The sequence below is a fragment of the Plectropomus leopardus genome, chromosome 24 (assembly GCF_026936395.1).
Source record: "Plectropomus leopardus strain MGB_pleo_1.0 chromosome 24, ASM2693639v1, whole genome shotgun sequence".
Lineage (NCBI taxonomy): Eukaryota > Metazoa > Chordata > Actinopteri > Perciformes > Serranidae > Plectropomus > Plectropomus leopardus.
In genome coordinates this window covers 7,771,995-7,794,012 of record NC_142199.1, presented here as the reverse complement: position 1 = coordinate 7,794,012, position 22,018 = coordinate 7,771,995, and the positions used below count along the sequence as shown (strand labels likewise).

Sequence of the window (22,018 nt, the reverse complement as noted above, 5' to 3'; positions counted from 1 at the left end):
CCCAACTGTTAGCACCCCGCTACGTCGCTAATAAAAAGCCTGGGTTATAAATATGAACAGAAGAGCATGCATAATGCCCTAAAGGAAGGCCCAAAACACCACTAAACAGATAAATGTAATGGGGTGGATACGGCTCATTAATTTTAGGATAATCGTGTTTAGTTTTTACAGATGCCTTGATAGAGACAAGGTGCTATGAATAATATTCAGCGCTGATGCTAGCAGGGTTGAAAAGGGCAGGACTATGAGGGGGACCCGAGCTGGAGGGGGTGAAGCAGCACTATTGTTACATGCACTGCGTTTGGGGGGTGGGGGGGAGCTGTCACATTTTTTAAAAAATATGACCTATGACTCCCTGCAGCACCTTCCTCGCAGGGCTGCAACATTCAGGGTTATGTAGATTTTACAATACTTTCATTATAAAGCCTGGTTAGTTACTTCAACTCTTTATGCCAAGCTTAGTTGGCTCTACTTTCATAGTCGCATGGCAAATGAGGTTTTATTTATTTTTTAATATAATTGTAGCTTCCTGATATTATGATGAGGCTGTATACATTTGATGCCAGAATAAACCTTGGAGTGGCATACTTCTGCAAACTACAGACATGTAACATCTGTATGTTTCATTTGTTAAATTTGCATGCTTCATATCTAGCTGTATGTTGAAACTGAAGGTTTACATTTTCAGTTTTATATTGTGACAGTGTTGTAGTTAATGTGTGGTTGGTATAGACAAAAAAGGAACTTGTTTTTTTTTTTGATTGGTTGCCACAAACATGGCTGGAAATGTCCAAACATATTCCTAAAAAAATACCTGCGTTTGTTGCAACAGGCAAGGCTGAAAATGTCCCCACAGATTTTTTTTTTAAAAAAAAAAATCCTGTTCTGTTGCAAGACACCCACCTGTGAATGCCCCAACCTGTGGTTAAAAATACCTGGTTTTGTCAAAACATTCATATTACCTAACATGTCATTAAAAAATGCCTGGTCTTGTTGTAACCAACACAGCTAGAAATGTCTTAATGTGTCATTAAAAAATATCCAGTTTGGTCAAAACAAAGCTGGAAATGTCATGACATGTGATCTACAAATACCCAGCATGGTTGTAACAAACAAGACTGGAAATGATCCAATGTGTAGTTCAAGAATATCTAGTTTTGGTGCAACAAACCAGGTTGGAAATGTCCTAATGTGTGGTTAATACCCATTTTTGTTGTTTGTTGGTCTCAAACAGTGATTGCTGCTGTCTGTTGCTTAAAAGCTGTCATACCCTCCTCCTTCTGATGTAAAACTCATCTCATAAATATGCAAGCTGATCTATGTCATTTTATTTCACTGAGTTTTATATGATATGTATAAAGCATACAAATGTAACATATCCAGAAATGTACAATGCCAGCATTCTTCCATTTTCTTTGTTTGCACAGAATGTTCTTTCAGTTGTCATCCTCATTTTACACAAATTGGAAAAAGATTCCTTTCGAACACCAACATGACATTTTGATTCCTCGATTTGGCCATGTTTATTTCTAGCAGGGGTTTGATTATTCAGTTTAAAAGTGAGTAATGTTCACGTCATGGATGACTTCACACCGGCTCCTCTGTTGCCTTGTTTCTCTTCTTTTGTTGTTCGATATTCAGCTGACAGTCTGTTTGTTGCTTGCTGCGTGCTGTTATTTAAATCGCACAATGTCATTGGTCACAGGAAAAATGAGGGCCTCTGTCTGATTCATAGGGTGTGAATGCTGTACCACTGCTCTGTTTAAAATCCTTCTGAGAAATTAATCACAGTTTTACCCTTCAAGTAAAGCTGCACCACAGAAATCAACAGGAAAATCTGACCTGCATTGAACCAGCTTACCAAATTGTCCTATTCTTTTCCATTTTATGTTTTACTATTTAACTTTACTGTTTACAGCCATCTTTGTTATTGCTACTTGTAATTCAGCGCCACGCTCGACACTTTTATCGAAAGAAAAGTTTGGTCAGGCACTTAATTCAGAGAGCAGTCGTTTGCAGTGTGTAAGTGCATATGTGTGCACATGTGTGTCTTATCCCAGAATAGTGTGTTAGAGGGCCTGTGTCTCCCATTGATCTGGTGAGCCAGGCCAAGCCATCACTTTGAGGTGACAGCTAAATGACCGGTAGCCCTAGGCACCGGCCATCTCGCCAACAGCCTTTGTGTGTTTGCGTCGCAGTGCCTAATCGATACGAAATGATACCGCGCGGGAGCTCATCAGCGGTGGCCGTCGCAGCTGACAGAGACGGTAATCTATAGCTTCACTGAGCAATACTTACACAGCACCCCCTTGCACGTACACACACAAAATCTCAGAAAAGCACCTCCTCCCCTCTAAGCTGCCCTTCGGGGTTTTGCTCCTTCCCGTGCACTCACTAAGAGCCGTGGCCCCCAGATTCCAGACTCCTTGGAGAGCAGCATGGCGTCTTTGGTGGATCCCAATTGAGCAGGGGGAACCTGCCTACGGGGCTAGGAGGAGGGGAAAGAGTGTGGGGAGCGGGTGGGGAGGTTAACGCTTCATTTTCCTCTACACTGATCTGAATAGCGGAGCGCCCTCAGTTCGCCCTGTTATTCTCAACGGAGAGAGCGGCAGGGGGTGTAGTGTTTGGCCGGAGGGATGTTGGAGCTCCTGGTGCCTCGATGGGGCTCCAGAGCAACGACGCAAAGGAGAGACGGAGAGACACAAAGAGACAGAGCTTGAGGGGAGAGACAGAGCTAATTTATCTGCCTTCCCTGAGAGAAGAGGGAAGAGACAGACAGGTGAAAAAAACTCTATTCAAGCGATGCAACATTTTAGATCTGGAAAGTTTGAAGAAAAGGTGAAGCCACAGCATCTTCCCACCTACAGGTGCATAAGATTACCAAAGAAAGAGAGGGAAAGATTTGAAGCTTGAGGAGCCACAGACAGGAGAGTCGTCCTCCTCGCCTACTAACAGCTCCATCTCTCCAGGCAGCCGAGCCTCACCTAGCTGCAGATAACACACCGCCGAAACAGCTTAATTACACACACGGCCTTATCAGACGACATTAGCCTCACAGTAATAATCAGGGGCCGCCGTCAGCCTCTCCGTCAAAGCTTGGCAACGCAGCACCTTGAGGCAGTTTTACACAGTGCGGGCTTCAGGCTGATAACAGACACTGCCAGTTGTTAAATCACAATTTGCTGACTGAGTTTGAGAGAATAATGCACATATGGTTGTAAGCCTGACACTTCCTTTGCACACTGTCAGTTTTTGTTTGGATGGATGCGCTAATAGGCACTTGAGTTTTCAGGCAGCAAATTCAATTTAGTTTTGTTGGACTAAATGGAATTATATTTTATGCACTTGAAGGTTAAGTTCAGTCATTTTCAACCTGGACCCTGTTCCTCTTTATATATGTGTTTAAGTTACCAATGAGGACAACATATTTTGAACTTGTTCCAGTATTGAGCGAGTATTGAGGCTGCAGCTTGCAGCAGCGACAAAGGCTGAAATGTAACCACTCTGGGCCTGTTTGCACTGTCAATTTTCTTCCACTAAAATTGCTTGATTTTACCACTGACAGGCTCAGAATATTATTCTAAGTGTCTAAAAACATCATGGAAAGGATCCCTAGATGGACCTTCTTTTAAAGAGGTACATGTACGTCCACTAAACGTGCTTGTTTTTGCCACATAATTATTTTATGTGTCTAGCAACATTACGACACAACATTATTGGATTCCTACAGAAATAGACTTGTTTGTTAATAATAAGATAATTTTTGTTTAACCAGAATCAGCCCTTAAATTGCTATCATCAAACCCACCAGACTCCATCTGATAAACAGTAATTTTATCATCGTAAAACTCACTTAATTTAAAGTCAACAGAAATAAAATAAAACTCACAAAATCCATCTTGGATTATCTTTCTACTGTCCCAACAATCAACAACTCTGGTTTGGTTGAAAAAAACCTTAATTAACCCATTTGTACATAATAATGTGCTGGTTCTATACACACTGAAATTAGTGTTTATTTAAATGGATTCTGGCGGATGTTTCTGGATAATCAAAAAGGATGAATCTCTGTGGGGACCTTTCCATAACTTATCAGACATTTTAACAACAATCTGAACCTATCAGTGGCAAAATCAATCGCTTTAGTGGACGGAAATCGACGGTACAGACATACCGTAAGTAGTTACACTGCAGTCTTTTTCGCAGCTCAATACTGGACCAATTTAACCAACTTTTGTTTCCATTAGTCACTTAGACATAAAAACAAGTGAAAAATGGGTTGAAAAATATCAAACTTATCCTTTACACTGACACGGAAATTCAATCAGAAGCACATCGCTCATCAAAATGGTAACTGAACCTGTGTTTGTGTCCTTTGCAGAACAGTGTAAGGACCGTGTTTAAAGCAAGACATCACCCCACTAAGCCCTCAGTCACTGCCAGTTTACACGACATGTGTATGTGTGTTAGTGTGTGATGGGAAATCTTCAAAGCACCTTTCATCTAGCAGGAAAGCCACAATGATGGAGCACTCAGAGCGCAAAAACCTGGTGACCTCTGCTTAATGGAGCAGAAAGACATTTCCCATTGCTTTCTCAGAGCAGACACAACAGAAACCACATATCCGCATCATCTTCGACACCAGGGACCTCCCCTCTGTCTTCCCATGGCACGATATGGACGCTAATTTACTTTAAAGGGGATCAATCATGCTTTTCCCTATTTTCTGTCAAATATATATAATGTAACAATGTTGGATGTTTATATTAAACGTGGCCATAGTTTCAAATAATGAGATAAATATATGTAAAAGTAATCCCAGTGAGCAAAAACCTCAGGATTCAGACTATTCTCAGTATTTTTCTCTACTCTGGCTACGAGATACCATGGGCTTGAGACAGATTTTTTTATGTAATCATCTGCTCCGGGCACAATCTTGGTATAGAAGCTCTAATAGATGATTTCTCATGGTAGAAAGTGTCGCTTTTCTCTGTTACAGCCAGTCCCTGGGTGTAACAACACTGCTACATGTAGCTATATACTGCTCACATCAGGGAAACACGTTATCTTGGTTGCCAGTGTTGTTCATTTTCCCTCGATTTCAGATCAAAGTTCTGTTGGAACGTGTTTAGCGGTGAAGATTTGGGTTTATTGGTTACTTTTCACGGGAGACAGTGCCCCTATACTTCATTACGTAATTTGCTGGCTGCAAGTACACTGCTACATGTAGCTACATGCTATTATCAGGAAAACCTGTAATCTTGGTTCTAGATGTTGTAAAATGATCCCTAATTTTGGATCATATTCCTGTTGGAACATGTCTGGTTGTGAAGACTTTGGTTTAGAAGCTTTTACTCATTTTTAGCGTGCAGATATACTGTACTGCAAGTAAAGTGCTACATCAGGGAAACATGTAACCTTGTTGCTGATTTTTCATAGTAGAAGTGATGCTATTTTCCATTAGTCAGTTATGTAACAAAAATGAACCTGAAAATAAGCATAATAGGGCACCTTTAAAGAAAAAAGGTTGAAGCTCAAGTACTTGGTAAACAGACAGATCCACTCAGCTGTCCTTCAATAGCTCCAAGCTCTGGCTCCATTTTTATGACAACTGGTTAACTTGGATGTAATAAACTTGATATATTTTAAACAATCAATTAACCCAAAAGTGTTAGACAAAAGTGCACAAATTCACTGGTCCTAGCTTCCCAAATGAGTGGACATGCTGCTTTCCTCCAGTATTTTTACACTACAACAAAAAACTGTTTTCATATTTAATTAATCCATCTTTACACACAAACAAAGCCACACATGCATCCTCTAAACACAAGTAAAGCTAAACAAGTAGCTCGACAAGTAAACAGATTGAAGTTGCGAAGATCTGCCGACCTTGAGCGCAAAACAGACAATATTAAGAGGTCTTAGGATTGGGATACAACAAGTGCACAGCATATAAAGACCTCTGCTGCTCCATCTAAATAGCTTGTGACAAAGTGTGGAAAATGTCTTTGTTCTGGTATTAAGTCGAGAATCAGAGAGGTGAGGGTGAAATAGGATAGAGGAGAGAACAGAGGAGAAGAGAGGAAGCATCTTGAGACTGAAGAATGATGGAGAGGAGGATGAGATCGGAGCAAAGAGGAGAATAGCGGGGCACGGAGGATGAGGAGGGGGGTATAATCCTGACGAGTGGAGCCGTGTTGCACTCGCTGGGGAGGGGAACTCTGTCTCTCTTTAACTGGATTTGGGTGAGCTGCTGTTTATCGGCGTATGAGTCGCCAAGCGCTCCCTCTCAGCTGTCAAAACCATCCTAATCTAATCAGGAGACATTTCAGCCATTTGCTTTCAACACGGTGGAGTGCAGAGTGCGTATTGGACACATTTGTGTGTCCTCATGTGTGAATCAGAATATGTATATGTGTGGATAGAGGGGGTCGGCAACAACAGTGGTTTTACACCGGGGTTAGCAGCTTGCAGCAGGATTTGGGGAGTCTGTGCTCCGGATGTGGGGACCCCATTGTGTGCGGCAGGCTGGCTAATCTTCATTACCGCACACAATGACGGGGCAAGAGAATGGGGCCTTGGCTGGAAAAGGCACGGAGAAACAAAAGAGCGGCGAGCAGCGAAAGAGAGAGAGGGAGAGGGGAGGAGGGCCGAAAATAACAGAGGAGTAGAGGGGAGAGATAAAGGGAACAGTGAAGCGGAAAAACTCTGCTTCCTCCTCATACAGTGCCAGTCAGAGAGGGTCGCTCGGTACCCAAATCACGTCCACAAACCGTGAAGTGCAACTGTGGCGCCGTGCCCGTACTGATAAGAGCCAAAATGGTTCATTCTTACATGCTCCTTTACGGCTGAATAGGAAGCCACCTCTGTTTTCTGCCAGACTGCTCTGTGTTTAGCTTTCGGCGTGCAGGTGTTGTGTAACATTTAGCTTGTCTGTTAAGGCCACAGTTTCAGGGTTTGTCACTCATCGCAGCACCAAACCTCGTGGCCACAAGAAAACAAGCAGCAAAAGCGGGTCAGTGGCACAGTCTCGCAAGGCCAGGGTGGATTAGCTCAGGGTGGTGCTGGCATTTGCAAAAGGGGGAATCTGTGCAGTTACGCAAGAGCGTGTACATCTTGGTGACTTTATGTGTATCCATGAGCGTGCAAACAGGAGGTGGGGCGCTGTCGCTCCGTCTTTATTCCCACGGCAATGCTTTCAAAACAAACCTGAGCGACAAAGATTAGCCCAAGCCGCTTAAAATATTGAAAGACGTCTCCTTGCCACCGCTACTGCTTGTGGGCTCTCCTCCAAGAGATAGGAGAGAGAGAGTGAGTTTAGGTTGGGCGAGGACGGGGCGGAGGCAGGCTGAACCTGTTCACCCCCTCCGTGCCGAGCCGCTGGCTTTTCAGCAGGAAGCGGAGTGCGAGGACTTTTCACCCCAATTTCAGCCTGACAATGTACGGCTGCTCAGCGGAAAGGAAAGAGAGCAGTTAGATGCACGAAGAAATGTGTTAGGAACTCATTGGCCTTTAGCTGCGTGTGTGTGTGTGCACGTGTGTGTGTGTGCACTTTAACTGGTGCCCCACAAGAAGAGTTTGAGAACGCGGGTGATTACAGGGCATAGGAGAAAGCCCGGCATAACAGCTGTGTTAAGATTTGGGGTTCAAAGTTCAAAGGCTGGCAAATTAATGTGGTTCAAATTAATGGGAAGTCATGGCAACATGTGTAACATAAGAACAAGTGCACGCACACATGCAGTATACACACCAGCTGCTCCAAATATTCAAAAGAAAACAGCCACTTAAGACGCACACAAAGGTACAAACACACACACACACACACACACACACACACACACACACACATAAACCCAATAAACTCTGTCTGTGAAGCTCTCTCTGTCTCTTACACACACACACACACTCACACACACATGCACCGATGAAAATTATTGATGTGCTCTCTTATAAAACAGTGGCTGCTCCCTAAAGTATTCCTGGCAACATCACAGGCTGAAAATAGCTGCCGACCCAAATAACTTTCCCCGCCGGAACGCAGAAGGAGCCAGACCACAGCCACCGGCGACTGGCTTTACTAATTGGCATCATTTTACAATGAAATAATATCTGGGGCAAAAGACTGAAGAACACACAGCAGTAAACTGGAGAGCAGGAGGATGTGCTTTGAGGGAGGGAGGGTCGGGGGGGAGGACGGGAATGCCTTCGTTCTTGTTAGCATAAGTTATCAAATTCTCTTCCCTGAAAATATGCAAGGGGGGAATTGGGTAGTGAAACATTTATGTGACACCATCAGTTTAGTTAAAAGATGGGAAAAACATCTACAGCAGGGGTTCTTAAATGTTTTTAAGTCATAAACTGGCGTTTGTATCACAGAGCCCCGTATGGATTTGTTTTTTATTGGTTTAGCTCTGAATAATAGAATTTATTGCACTTAACATTGTTAAACACCCCTCGAGGACTCTGCTTTGAGATGACGTAGCCACATTTACACACACTTAGGTAAGCACATTGGCTGAGGCTGAAGAACACGCACACGTCCAGTCATCTAAAGAATATGTTGGCATTGTACGTATCATATTAATGTTTCTAAAGTGAGTCATTCTGATGACATTTATGAGCTGAGTTTCTCTTCGGGAGGTGGAGCGGATGGTGTGACAGCTTGGTGAGACAGCTGCTGACCTGTAGACAATTGATGGAGACTAACCAACAATAAAATCAGATTTTTTTTTAGACAACAGCAGCATTTCTAGCAGCAATTGTGCCACCAATACTGGTTGTTTTAACTGAGACACTGGTGACATTTCCAGCTTCAATTGTGCCACCACATCCGGGTGTTTTTTAGTGAACCATAACAATATTTACAGCAGCAATTGTGCCACTGAAGTTGGGTGCTTTTTGGCAAGACTTTGCAATGCCAGCATTGATTGTGCAACCAAAACCAGATGTTTTTTAGCTAGACAGCGTGGGTATTTCCAGTCATTATTTTGTGTTTCAGTGGCAACTGAGCCACCAAAACTAGGTGTTTTTTGTGGGACAGTGGTAGCCTTACACTGATTGTGCAACCAATACAAGGTGTTTTTTTTAAGCAAGACATCAACAGTATTTTAGGGTGCGATTTTGCAAACAAATGTTGGCATTTTTTGGCAGCATTTCTCTCGGCGATTGTGCCACCAAAACTGTTGTGTTTTATTCAGTGAGACATTGGCTACATTTCCAGCAGATATTATGTCACTAAAACTGGGTGTTTTTTAGCAAGTCATTAGCAGCATTTACTGCTGCAACTGCGCCACCAAAACTAGGTGTTTTTTGCAAGACATAAGTGGAATTTTCAGCCTTGATTTTCGTATGGCAACCTGTCTTTTTCATTCTTGTTTCACAACAGACACTAGATTTATTTAGCTGTTTTCCACAGGAAATAAGTTACAGCATTTGAACTTTGCCGGAAAATTCTGCACTTGGTTTATGAGCAAATTTCTTCAAAAAAAAAAAAAAAATAAGAAAGGAGATTTTATACACAGAGGACCGTCTTTTATCTCCAGAAATTCTACTTTACAGGAGCAAAAAACAAACTGTTTTTGCATTCAGAATTCCTTGAAACAGCTCATTGTCTTTGCCTGAGGCCCTGCACTTGTGTCAGCCCACATGATTCCACCAAATCTCCCAGTTTAGACCAAAAAAAATCCCCAACACTGTTTAACACATCCTGTAAACTGTTCACACACACACACACACACACACACACACACACACATGCAAGCATTGTTCATACAGAAGACAGTAGAGGGAAGAAGGCATAAACACAGATGTCTTTTGGCAGCCCAAATCTTAATTAGCACCAGGAGATCCATCTAATCAAAGGGTTGCCAGCCCATCATTAAGGCTAAAACACACACTGCTCTCCTCACATACCAGAACAGAACAATGGGAAACAGAGGTATGCTGTCACGCTGATGAATGGCTCTTCCCACAGGTCTCATTAAATCACAGAAGGGCACTTCCCAGGCCGTTCGAAGAGTTAAGCAGGGCACAGAATCGTCTCACCCTCTCTGTCTGTCGACTTTGACACTTATACCGCCGTTTTTTTTCCAAGACTGCGTGTCAAAATAATATTTTTCTTAGTGAAAAATTGTGCTTTCAGGCTTTGACATATAGGCTAATCCCAATTCATGCTGAATCTGCCTGGTTTGGAGGATACAAGTCATATCTTATTCAGACAACTCGGCCCCGCAGGGGTTTGGGATGACTGAAACTACATGACGTACCCAGTTGGTTGGAGTTACCAGTGTCTTTAGGGTAATTTGGGACCCAGTTTAATCTTCCAGTGAATTTAGTATCAGCTGCTGACAATGGAAAACATCCTTTATCTGTTTGTGACCACCCATCTGAGACCTCAAATACATGTACAATGAGATCAAGATTAAATCTTTATCTTGTAGTCAAATTTTCTTATCAAACAAAAAAAAGGAAAAGGACAAGACAGAAACAGAAAGAAAGCGTAAGAAGGACTGATGAAAGGAGAAAAGCACCATAAGGGCTAATTTATGCTGAATTTTAGAAACAGAGACGGAGATGGATGAAGCCTTCTGTCTGTACTCTGCGTCCATTTTGTCTGTATTTGCGCACGTTTCCTGAAAGCTTTCGAATTTAGACAAAACGAAGCAGCACCACTGGACATCGTGGACGCAGAGTAGCATAGCATGACCGCAGGAGCAACACGCTCTCTTAAGTTGTCACATATTGCCACTTTGCAGTGGACTTTAGGTCTAGGTATCATTCCACAAACCATGATGTGCACATAAGTGCGTGGTGGGAATGGATATATTTAGGCAAAAAAGGACATGATAACCAACGCTGGATCATCAACAAATGCACATGCTGCCATACATGTTTAGGATTAGGGAAAGGAGGCACATGTTAAGATGTAGAAAGTACCATCACATTCAGATGGGAAGTGAACACTGACTTCAGAAAGAAGCTGCCTCTGTTTACAGGTACATTATCACGACCTTCTCCCCTGTTGCCTTGTTTGTTGTGTGAATCTTTTGACTCTTTCCTCTAGTGCCATTTATTGGCTACATCTATGCCATCATTAAGGAAGTACTGAAGTATGAGGACAATGTCTGAAATGGACGTAATGGATAGATCGATTTTCGTAAATAAAAGGAGGATAAATTAGCCTTAAGGAATCTTTGGATAACGGATACATGAGTAGAAGAAAAGTGGGAGTTACCAAAGGATGAAAAAGGTCCTGACATCACTGGCCAGCCAGGCAGACAGCTTTGGAGCAGCGAGCCATAGCAGGTGGAAAAACACCACTGGCTTTGCATGTTGGAAAACCACAGCTGAGTGCTGAGTTTGGCATGCAAAGCACAAGCTCATGTGACTGCATCAACACACAAACTTGGTGTCCCTTACAATATAATACAGCTAGATGTCTTTGTCAGCAGGCATTGTAACATCTTTGCCAAAACCTCGAGCAGAGATACCATCCTTTTCAAAGAGTTTTCCAAAAGCACATGCTCCTAAAAGTCAACAAGCCCTGCATTGGCGACTCAGCTGTGATCTTCACCAATGACTGTCTTGCTTTATAAACTATCCAACCGGTTTCAGAGCGTGCGCGTCCTTGCGGCTGTCACCACCAAGAGCTTAGGGCCGTGATTGATGACTGGCTTTGGATGACAACAACAAGCAGCGGTGTTTACTCAGGGCAAATTGCCCTTGTCTCTCTCTCCACCTTCCATCTCTTTCTCGCCCCTCTCTCTTGCTCAGTCTTTGGAGAGAGATAGTCCACATGGCTGGATCTCTGGTTTCTGGATGGCTACGAGTCCCTCGGGGTGGGATTAGCTTCCCCGAATGACAGCTAAACAAACAAATAGGCCAAAGCTGGTCTTCCTGGCTTGCCAAGGCTGCCTAGCAACAGGTAGGCAGTAAGATGGGATGTAACACTTGGTATGTGACAGCCAGAGGCGGCTATAAAATGCCTGGACATGGTGTGAATGTGTCACCATAATCAAAGCCAAAGGATTTTCAAACATGTGAGCAGGCTGGAAGATTAAACACAATGTGGTCCAAGTAGGAAGATACGGAGCAAGTAACCACGGCAACCGGCTATCACTTGAAGCCACTGCATACTTAAGGGAGTGATTCATGGCAATTATTTCATGTCATTTAAAATACATATCACTGAAGTGTCAATCTGATGAGACTCAGCAGTTACAAGAAGCAATGTCAAACAGGCCAACAGCTACATGTTAGCGACCATGATTCATCTCATTGTTGACCTCTAAGAGCAGACGGCACACTTTGATAAAGACCATAAAAATAGAGACAGAGAGTGGGAACTTCAGACTCATAAAATAAAAACACGTTTTCATTAAAAGATATACTTAGAGATCGATAAATGTGCATAGCTGATGACAGCAAGTAGTTTCAAATGTAAATAGCTCTTGATTAGGTAAATACTTTTTTCTTTTGATTGATAGCAGGCATAATTAAAATTTATGACACAACATTTCCATATTTGGTCAGACATCACCTCCCCCTGAACTGCTTAAATTGGGAGTGTGGAGACCAACGACCAACGTGTCTGCCTGAGACTAACACAATTTTAAGCGGAGCAAAGTAAAAGCAAACTATGATGTTAGGCAACATTGAAAAGACATGCCATGTATGTAAAACAGCTAAGCAACAGTAACCTCATTCATCTCGTTTGTGGCGTCGATTGGCTTATCATTGGTTATGCCCATGGATCGTCTATTCTTCAATCGAGAAACCGTTTCACGTGATGACACAAGACAAATCAGTCAACCTGATGGAGTGGACCGATTCAAATTTCTGGACCCAGGTAAACCTTTTCTTGATTTCCAGAAAATACTGCCCAACCTTCTCTGTCAGGGCGCAGTACCTATTTTTTTATTGACTGGTAACATGATATAAATTATAAATATCATGGGTTTTGGCAGGCTTGTCAAAAAGTGACAATGCAGCACTCTGAGTAAGACATTTATACATTAGCCTCCAGAAACATTGTATGCAAAAGTCCACCTTACACCCTCTCTCTTAAATACACACACCTCAGAAAGAGTTGCAGCACTGAGTCCTAATCATCTCTGTCAAATGCAGTCGACTGAAAAGCCTGAGGTTGGTAGTTTGTGGGTAAGGAAGGTAATACATGTATTTCCCGAATGCCTAACTATTCCTTTAGGTTGTTTGCCACTGTCTCAGTCTGTAGACTAGATTTAACTCAGCATGACCTTCTGACAATAAGCCCAATGACACATAATACTCAGCTTATATTAGCATGGCTTCTCTCAAATGTGGCTCTCTCAATTTTAGTCTGTTGTGATTCTTTTGATGCGACGCTTCCACCAGCAGCTTGGCGCCGTTTATTTGTGATACGCTCTGCGTAAACGAGCTTTTATTCAGCATTGTGCCAATTTTTGATTGCGTAACTCTCCTGAGTGCAACTTTCTGCAGAAAGACTGACTTTAAATAGGGGTTAGAGCAGGGCAAATCAAACAAGGCAACTGTGACTTTGTCTTCTCAGAATTTGAGAAAAGAGACAGAATGAGAGTCATGAGATAAAGCGAGAGACAGAGAGAGAGAGTGAGAGAGAGAGAGTTGGTGGTAATTCTCAGCATAAAACGAGTGCCTCAGACTTCTCTTCCTTTTCTCTTTTCTCCCTGCGGTTGCCAAGCCGGATGGCAGCAGCGAAGCATGTCGGATCACTGTAAGGTGCTGTAACGGCTTCCCGATTTCGCCTCAAATGATGTGAAAGTCATTGCCAAGCCATGTGTGCTGGTGTGAGGCGAAAAAAAATGACTGGCTCCTCTTCTCACTGTTAATCAAACCTGGGGTGGCAGAGCGTTTTGCAGACGGAAGCCATACATAAAGATGTGCTTGTTCACCTCGCTCCCACTCCCCCCACCTCCCTGGCTTTTTTCTACTCCACCACCACCACCACCACCGCCTCCTCTGCCTCTCACCCCTCTTTCTCTGACGGGCCAGTCACCAGAGCATCAGACAAATGAATGCTTCCTCCGCGTCCTCTCTTTCATCAGCGCTACCAACCTTTTCATCAACGCCCATAAAGCAGTAGAAGGCACCTATCGCAGGCAATCGCCTCTCAGCTGCCTGAGTGATGAGACAGAGGTGGCAGAGTTCAGTAAGCGCTCTTATGGTGGAATGGATGTTACTGGGTCAGGGGGTCGCTCGTCCATCTCATTACACAACGCACACACAAACCTGTGCACCTGCATGTGTGCACCGAAAACATTGTGATCTCAAGAGAATATCCTGCAAAATGAAATTCTGTGCAAACTCTGTGCATGTGAGGATGCATGCTTGCAGCACAGATTAATAAATGCAGAGAACCTCTGGAGACTAATCCTGACCATAACTCTCACCTTGACCCTTTTTTACTGTTGTTTTGTGTCTTTTTGTCGTCAATTTCTGTCTGTATTTTGGTGGTTTTGCATCTCTTTGTCGTCCTTATGCATTTTTTATAGTTTTGTGTCTTTTTGTAATCATTTTCTGTCTCCTTGTGCTTGTTTTGTCTTTTTGCTGTCATTTTTTGTATGCTTGCGGTTGTTTTGTGTCTCTCTGCAGTCCTTTTGTGTCTCCTTGTGGTTGTGTTGTGTCTCTTTGTAGTTACTTTCTGTCTCTTTGTGGTAATTTTTGTGTCTATGTGTCTTTGTTTTGTCCTTTAAACTAATCCTAAAGGTAAAAAAACAAACTGAATACATGCAAAAAGAACTACAGAGTGCCTAGAAAAAAGCAAGCCCTGTCTTGTTAACATAACTGCTGCTGCTCAGGAGCCAAATTGTTTTTTTGCTGTTACAGCTCATTTATCTGTTTATACTAATTAGATGAACTCATAGCTCTTTTATTACAGTCTCTTTTTTCCCTCCCCTGTAAACAGACTGGCATCTTTTCCTGGAATCGATGCATTGAGTAATAACCTTGTGGCTGAAAACACTTATAGGTGTCCAGTGGAGATGCTGCACCGGGCACACAAAGGCTTGCTTTCATGCCTCTGCACGTCACGGACTGGGGCCGTGTCGAATAGATTCTATGTGGCATCCATCTTCAAGATCTTCTGACTGCTATTGGGTTAGAGGCGAGCGAAACAACGCTGCGAGAAATCAATTTCATATTTGGAGCGTCATGTGGCTGCACAGGCTCGTTGGAATACTTTGAGGATGTCTGGAAATTAACGGCAGCAATAAAAGACTGGTTTACAAACTTGAATGTCCTGTCTGGGGTGATACTTTTCTACTTTCCATCACATTTCCAGAGGCATTGTGCAAACTGGACCACATGTCAGTTAAACTGAAAGGGAATTAACTACATTTTTTTCTTTGGCAAGCATCCAAACTTGATTTCAGAAGTTCCACATCTCATACTTACAGCTGATGTGACATTTTAATAAAGCTAGAGGCGCAGAACGAAGACGCCACCAGGAGCTCTTTCGAGACAAATAAGATTAAGTCCCAGTTTGTCCTTCCTCCTCCTGCTCGCAGAATACTGAACTGTGCCCGTTACAGGATTGATTTAATTTTAATTTGCATAAAATTACATCAAATAGCAGCAGTGAAAGGTCACAGAGAAGACACGTTTTTTTTAACTGGGTGGCTTATTTTAGCTTCCTACCTGAATATAGAAATAGAAAAACATGATTCAGACAGCTATACTCATTCATTCTCATAGCTGAAGATTTGGGGGACACTGTTACCTGGCTGTGTTATAGTAGAGCTGCGTACGGCGTGGGGAAAATGCACAAGTCCAGAGCTTACACAACAGCCCTGCAGAGATCAAAAATCCATACTGTGCTAATTCTATAAGAGGAAAGCCGCAAAAAAAAGAGAGAGAATGGAGGAACAAGGGATGGAGAAAGAGGGAGACAGGATGGAGGGGGCCAGTTGGCTGCGCTCCCTGAGATGCCTGCTGTGTGTGAGAAAGCAGCTGTGGCCTACTGAGGATTACATAACATGCTGAGACACAGCGGCGTGCACGTACGCAGACATGCACGCTGCAGCGTATGGATGCATATGGATATTCAATGCTTTAATGTTTGTCACTTCTTCTTACTCCTCTTTCTTTCTTTCTTTTATCCTCATGATGATCTCTCTGGAGACTGAAGCGGGGTCACCATGCCATCTCGAGTGCTCAGCACAGCTTGAAGAGTGACTTTTTCTCTGAGGCATGGGCGGGTTATGAGACAATGGGCCCCTGGGTACAGATATACAAAGGGACCAACCACCTCTTCTACACAGGAGCAATAGACATAGATTTTGTGGTCATTTTGTTTCTCCTTTTTAAGGTAATTTTAGGTCCTATTAATGTGATTTGGGTCTTTTGTGGTTGTTTGGTGTCTTTTTGTCGTAATTTTTTGACTCCCTTTGGTTTGGTTTGTGTCAGTTTCTTATAAGGGCTTGAGGGGCTCATGTTTTGTTTGTTTTTTTTTTGCCTCAGGCACTGAATGTGCCAGTTCCGGCACTGCTTGGAGGCCCTTAGCCAAAACACACAAAACAACTCCATCTATCTGCATCCCTGCTTCTCCATCCAGTTCCTCAGGACACCATGCATCTGTGCCCTCTTCTTCTCTGACTGTCTTTTCCGAGTGTGTTCGTCGCTCTTGGGGGGGGGTCGAGCCCACCGGACTGTGAAATGCGAAACCCTGCAGCGGGGAGAATGTGCGTGCTCTGCAACTTCCTCCACCTCTACGTTTGCAACCCCCCCCCCATCCACCCCCTAGACTGTGCTGCCGCCGCCGCTGCTGGCTGAGAAATATGCATGTTATCGAGTCGCGAGTGGATGTAAGTGGATGGATCTGAGCACGCGGGCTTGCATATGGAGGTCGCGCCGGAGCTGCTACTTCCACATTTAGAAACACCGAAGCCAGCCAATCTGTGCACATCCACATATAGACGCCCATAATGCACTGTGCAGCAACATACAGACATTTCGCTTGACTAGGCATCGGGCACTCAGTCTGCATGTGTGTGTTGAGACCCTCAGGGATAATTTATGTGTTGGAGGGTATGGAGTGTGTCCTGAGGTCAATGACAGACAGCCATTTGTGGTGTCCTGTTACGTCCTATCCATCAGGGTCAAGTGCTGTTGGTGATGGTATGTCATCAGCAGAGCCTGAAAAATCTATCATATCAGCCTTAAATTCAATCCAGATGTTTTGTCTTTTATATTTCAGCATCCAAACGCTCAGAAGATGCTGATACATGTTTGACAGAAAAGCCAAATGAGGCTGTATCACAGCGAGTGCCAGTTTACAAAAGAGCATAACAAGCGCTGGAAATTGCAGCCAACATAAACAGCCATGTCTGTTGAAGATACAAAATAACACGTGTACACTTTGCTTTGAGGGAAACTGGGTTTCACATATAATGAGTAAGTTATGACCAGCGATACTTGTTCCAAATCCAGCTCAGCCCTGCTGTTTGTTCCAACTCTGAACAACCAACTGTACTGGGATTTGGAAGCAAGACAGCACAGTTCAGTTTGGCACTATTTAGTTCAATAATGGAACAAATAGCAGCCTCAAATGTACCATCTGCAGACCTCCGAAAACACTTTCCTGCTTTTCTGCTCCCCATCCCCCTATAAGCGCCTGAATCATGCCTCACAGACACCAACAGGGGACACAGTCATCATTCTTGCCATCGCATCTCAGGGAGCCATTTAGGGTCCGACGACAACGGCCTCCTATCTCACCATCAGACCACATAAAAGCATCAAATTCTAAATTGTGCCCAGAATACAGAGGGGATTGCTCAAGCCGCGGGTCTCGGCTGGAGGCAGGAGCTTTTAAGGCGAGCCGCGACTCATAATTCATGTATTCAGGAGGGCTCGGTGGCGTCTTCATGCTGCTACAATGAACGCAAGGATCGCTTTGCCAAGAACATCTCTGTGTGTTGTGTGTGGAGAGAGGAGGGGGTTTCAAAGTGTGGGGCAAGTCATAATCCTTGTGCTCACAAGGACACAATGCAATCTTCTTATCCCAAATAAGGGTTGTTTTTCAAAAAGTTTGATATTTGCTGCAATGATTTGTCATGGAACAGAAGATGCTTTCAGTAAATCGCTGCAAATTGAAAAAAAAAAAAAGATTTTTAAACTCTTTGAGTGACACATCCTCCTTGTTTAGTGTTTTCTCTATTTATGGTCCTATTTTGAATCAGGATCCAAACAAAATAGCTTCATGCCGTAAAAATGAAATGAAATCAGCACTTTTTAAGAACTTCCATCTCAGGTGACACCAATCAAAAATCTATATTTTTTAATGACATCGGGACATTTCCAGCCTTGTTGTTTAAACAAAACTATGTATTTTTTAATTACACATCTGGGCATTTCCAGCCTTGTGTATTGTGACAAAACCGGGTGTCTTTTAACGATGCGTCGGGACATTGCCAGCCGTGCTTTCTGTGACAAAACCGGGTATTTTTTAACAACAGGTTGGAACATTTCCAGCTGTACCTGTTGTGAAAGAACCCCAAAAGAAATCAGGTATTTTGCACAAACTCAACGTGACCTTTCCAGCTGTGCTTGTTGCGAAAAAACTGAGTATTATTTAACAACACATGGGGACATTTCAAGCTTTGTTTGTTGTGACAAAACAGGGTATTTTTGAACGGCACGTAGGGACATTTCCAGCCGTGTTTGTGGTGACCAATTGGGTATTTTAAGCCAAACATGACATTTTCCTAACCCTAACTAAGCTTTTTTGTCATAGATGTAGATTTCAGGGTATGCATGGGACATGTCCCCCTTAATATTTAGAGCATGTGCATTTGTAGCAGAGGACCTCCAATTTGACGAAAATAAAGACCTTTCCACCATGAGTTGATGCAGTCAAAATCACAAGAATGCAGGAAATTAAGTATTTGATGCACAAAATTTTCTTGGGTAGGACCCCTGACCCCCACCTGTTTAACGTGTCCCCACCAACACTGAAACGACGTCCTTGCATCATGAGCCAGGTTCAACATAAGAGTTTAGCTCTAAAATCTGCTGTCTCACATGTAAAAACTGCATTTTCTCATACAGCATAAAAGCAGAATGGATACTATGCAGCTCCTCATGGCAAGCAGGTATCTGCTTATACATTTAGGAGACACTGACTGTAAAACTTGATGATTTTCTTTAATTCCAAAATGGACGTTGTCTCTGCAGAAAACTGACATTTCCAGTCTCCACAGATGAGAGCTTCCCCAGCCCTTTTTGCCTACACACGCAGCTGCCTCTCTTCCATTTGCATTAGGTATCGATTTTGATATGCAGGCTGTGGGTGAGAAACAAGGAGAGAGACACGCGCCGCATATGGTACACGCAGGGCCCCGTGCAATTTAAAAAAATCCACTGACAGTGAAGCTGGGAGTTGGAGACTTGTTATGAAAAGATGCGTCGGTGGCTAACAGTGGGATGCCAATTAGGCTGCTTGGCCACAACGAATGGATCCGCGGTCACGCACCGGTTTCTCCCTCTCTCTCCTTCTCCTTCTCTCCCCCCTGTCACCCCCCCCTTCTGTTACGCATGGAGCAGAGAAGTGGGGAGAAAGCTCCTATTGCATGAACAATACCGGCATCAAATTTCCATGCAATGATTTTTTTTTTTTTTGGCTCGGTCAGTCAAGTGCAGCATGGAAAGCATCATCACTATCGGCAGCAGTAATGCAGGTGGCCCTTATTTTGACTTAGATAGGGAAACGGAAGGATTGTTAGGTGGAAGATGGAGCACATATACATGCAAGGTGCAACTAAATTGAAATTGTGAAGAAATAGAAAGAAAATTAAGCTATGAAATATGATTCACTTATGGAAAAAGTGCATATTTTACGCATTTTACGCCAGAAAACGCGAAAAGACAGCGTCTGTGCAAGTATTAGTGACGTTTTTAACAGTTCAAACGTTAAAACACACACGTTTCTCTTCTATGGAATTTGGGCTGACATGAAAAGCAGACGCTGACAGAAAACAAGAATATAAGAGCAGTAATGGCCGCGCAAAGTGCCGGTGCGCCCCCCCTCCCCGCATCCATCACCATGTGGCCGCGTGCTTATCTCCCCATATCCATCCTCTGAACTTGGATGGATGGAGGAAGTGTGCGTGGGTAAAACGTGCATGCAGCTTCCTTCACACATTTCTGTACCACTGCATTTAAAAGATGGTACAAAGCCAGACATGTTAGGGGTATCTATTATGAATAAGTAAGGGGACTTCTCTCCGTGCAGTGGGGGTTCACAACTCTAAACTGAGGGATGCAGATGCATTATTCACGACCAATTCAGTCCCTATTATGGGATTCGGTTCTTTATCTTTCCTAAATCGCATTTGACAGCTTTATTACGCGCCGGCGTGCGTTCGCATTTTATCCACTTTGCCATCTTTGGGAAAATTGTCACATATATGAGTGATGGAGAGCGTTTCATCTCCTCATTTCTCCCTGAAGTAGCACGCTTCGGGGGGAAAAGTTGACATTCCGAGCGCGTGTGAGCCTAATCAGAGTGCGGACCGTGTGGTTGAAAGAGCTGTGTTTTAACGTGAAGCACTCCTGATATTTGATTGAAAGTTGCCATACCTGCTGCCAGTTCTCCTCCAGCGACGGCATGGCAGAGAAGTACCCGGTGTCGTGCACGAGCTGAAGTTCCTGAAAGATACTGTGGTTCGCTAAGACATCCATGCTGGCGCTCGGTGATTGAAAACAAGAATGATCCACAAGAAATGTGCCTCCTATCTTGGCTGTGTCAGACCTCTGCATCCACTTCTTTCATATTAGTCCATAAGAGGTGATTAGTTGCAAAAGGTGGCGACTGGAAATGTGGCGATTAGGGTCCCAGTACCTGCGTGCATTATCAGACTCGGTGCGTAAAGGAGACAGGGGGTGATGGAGGCTCCATGCGTATCCGTGTTGCCAAACTAGACACTGATAGGGAGCCAAAGGAGGGGAGGAGCTTGGTAAACGAAGGGGCGTCGTTTGGTTTGTCAATCAACTCCCCCTGCGTGTCCGTTTAAGGCGAATGGGCGGTTGTGGGGTTATTTGAGCCGCGGCGGAGCGTGGAGAGGCGTGGTTAGGCAGATTTAGCGCGCGGGATTGGCTCCGACACCACGTCAGTCAAGCCGAATATGGGCTCGATAGGTGAGCTATTTATGGATGGGTATATTAGATTTGGAAGAAAGTCTGAAAGGCTAGTCTGAGAGGAGAAGCCGTGGTGTAAACATCATGTGCTCACAAACAGGAGTTGGAAACAGTATTAATAGGCTGCTATATTGTTCCAGCATGTAAATATGAAATAATAATGAGATGCAGGACGAGGCTTTAGACTGGAGCAAAGATATATCACTGTATGGGGACTCTATGCCTTAATAATGAGTTTACAGTATCATGCTTAATGATATTTTAATCTTCTATAATATCTCCATAATGCTGCTGCAGTGCTCCTGTGCAGAGTGTAATATTAAATGTGTGTGTGTGCACTATCCATAATAAAGATTTGTTAGTAAAATTAGTGTTTTTTCTATGTTTTTAGCATCATAACAACTATAATCCAGTTGAGACTTTCTTGCAAGTTGAGGTTAAACGTCCTAAACAGTGGCAGATCTTTCTGCCTCCACCAACTAGTAAAACTGCAGTTACAATAACTTCAAAAATATGGATGCAACACACACACACACACACACACACACATACACGTTTAACCTGAAAGCACCGATTTAGACAAATACCACAGTTTTAAGATGTTCACTTCAGATTACTGTCATCAATACAGTATCTGTCCTGATATCTCCCTTTATGTTCCTGAGCTATTGTGTTCAGTAATGGCCAAAAAAGTGTTTCTACATTATATTATGATGTCAGAGTGAAGTTAACCTTCGACCTTTTGAATATAAATCATCATCATTTTCTCATTTTATCCTAACAGACATTTGTGTGAAATTGTGTCATGATTAGCCTATGGTTTGTTGAGATCTGACTAAAAGTATGTTTTTTTCAGGTTGCTTTG

General features: G+C 43.3%; 1 protein-coding gene across 1 annotated transcript in view; it reads right to left on the bottom strand.

The window, feature by feature from the left end:
- Positions 1–20,941, bottom strand: part of LOC121963037 (Krueppel-like factor 7) — a 50,706-nt gene extending 29,765 nt beyond the window's left edge. Inside the window, exon 1 of the mRNA XM_042513406.2 lies at positions 20,596–20,941. Within this exon, the coding sequence (XP_042369340.1) occupies positions 20,596–20,775 (180 nt within the window). The 5' untranslated portion in view covers positions 20,776–20,941. The remainder of the gene's footprint in view (positions 1–20,595) is intronic.
- Positions 20,942–22,018: the final 1,077 nt, after the last annotated feature.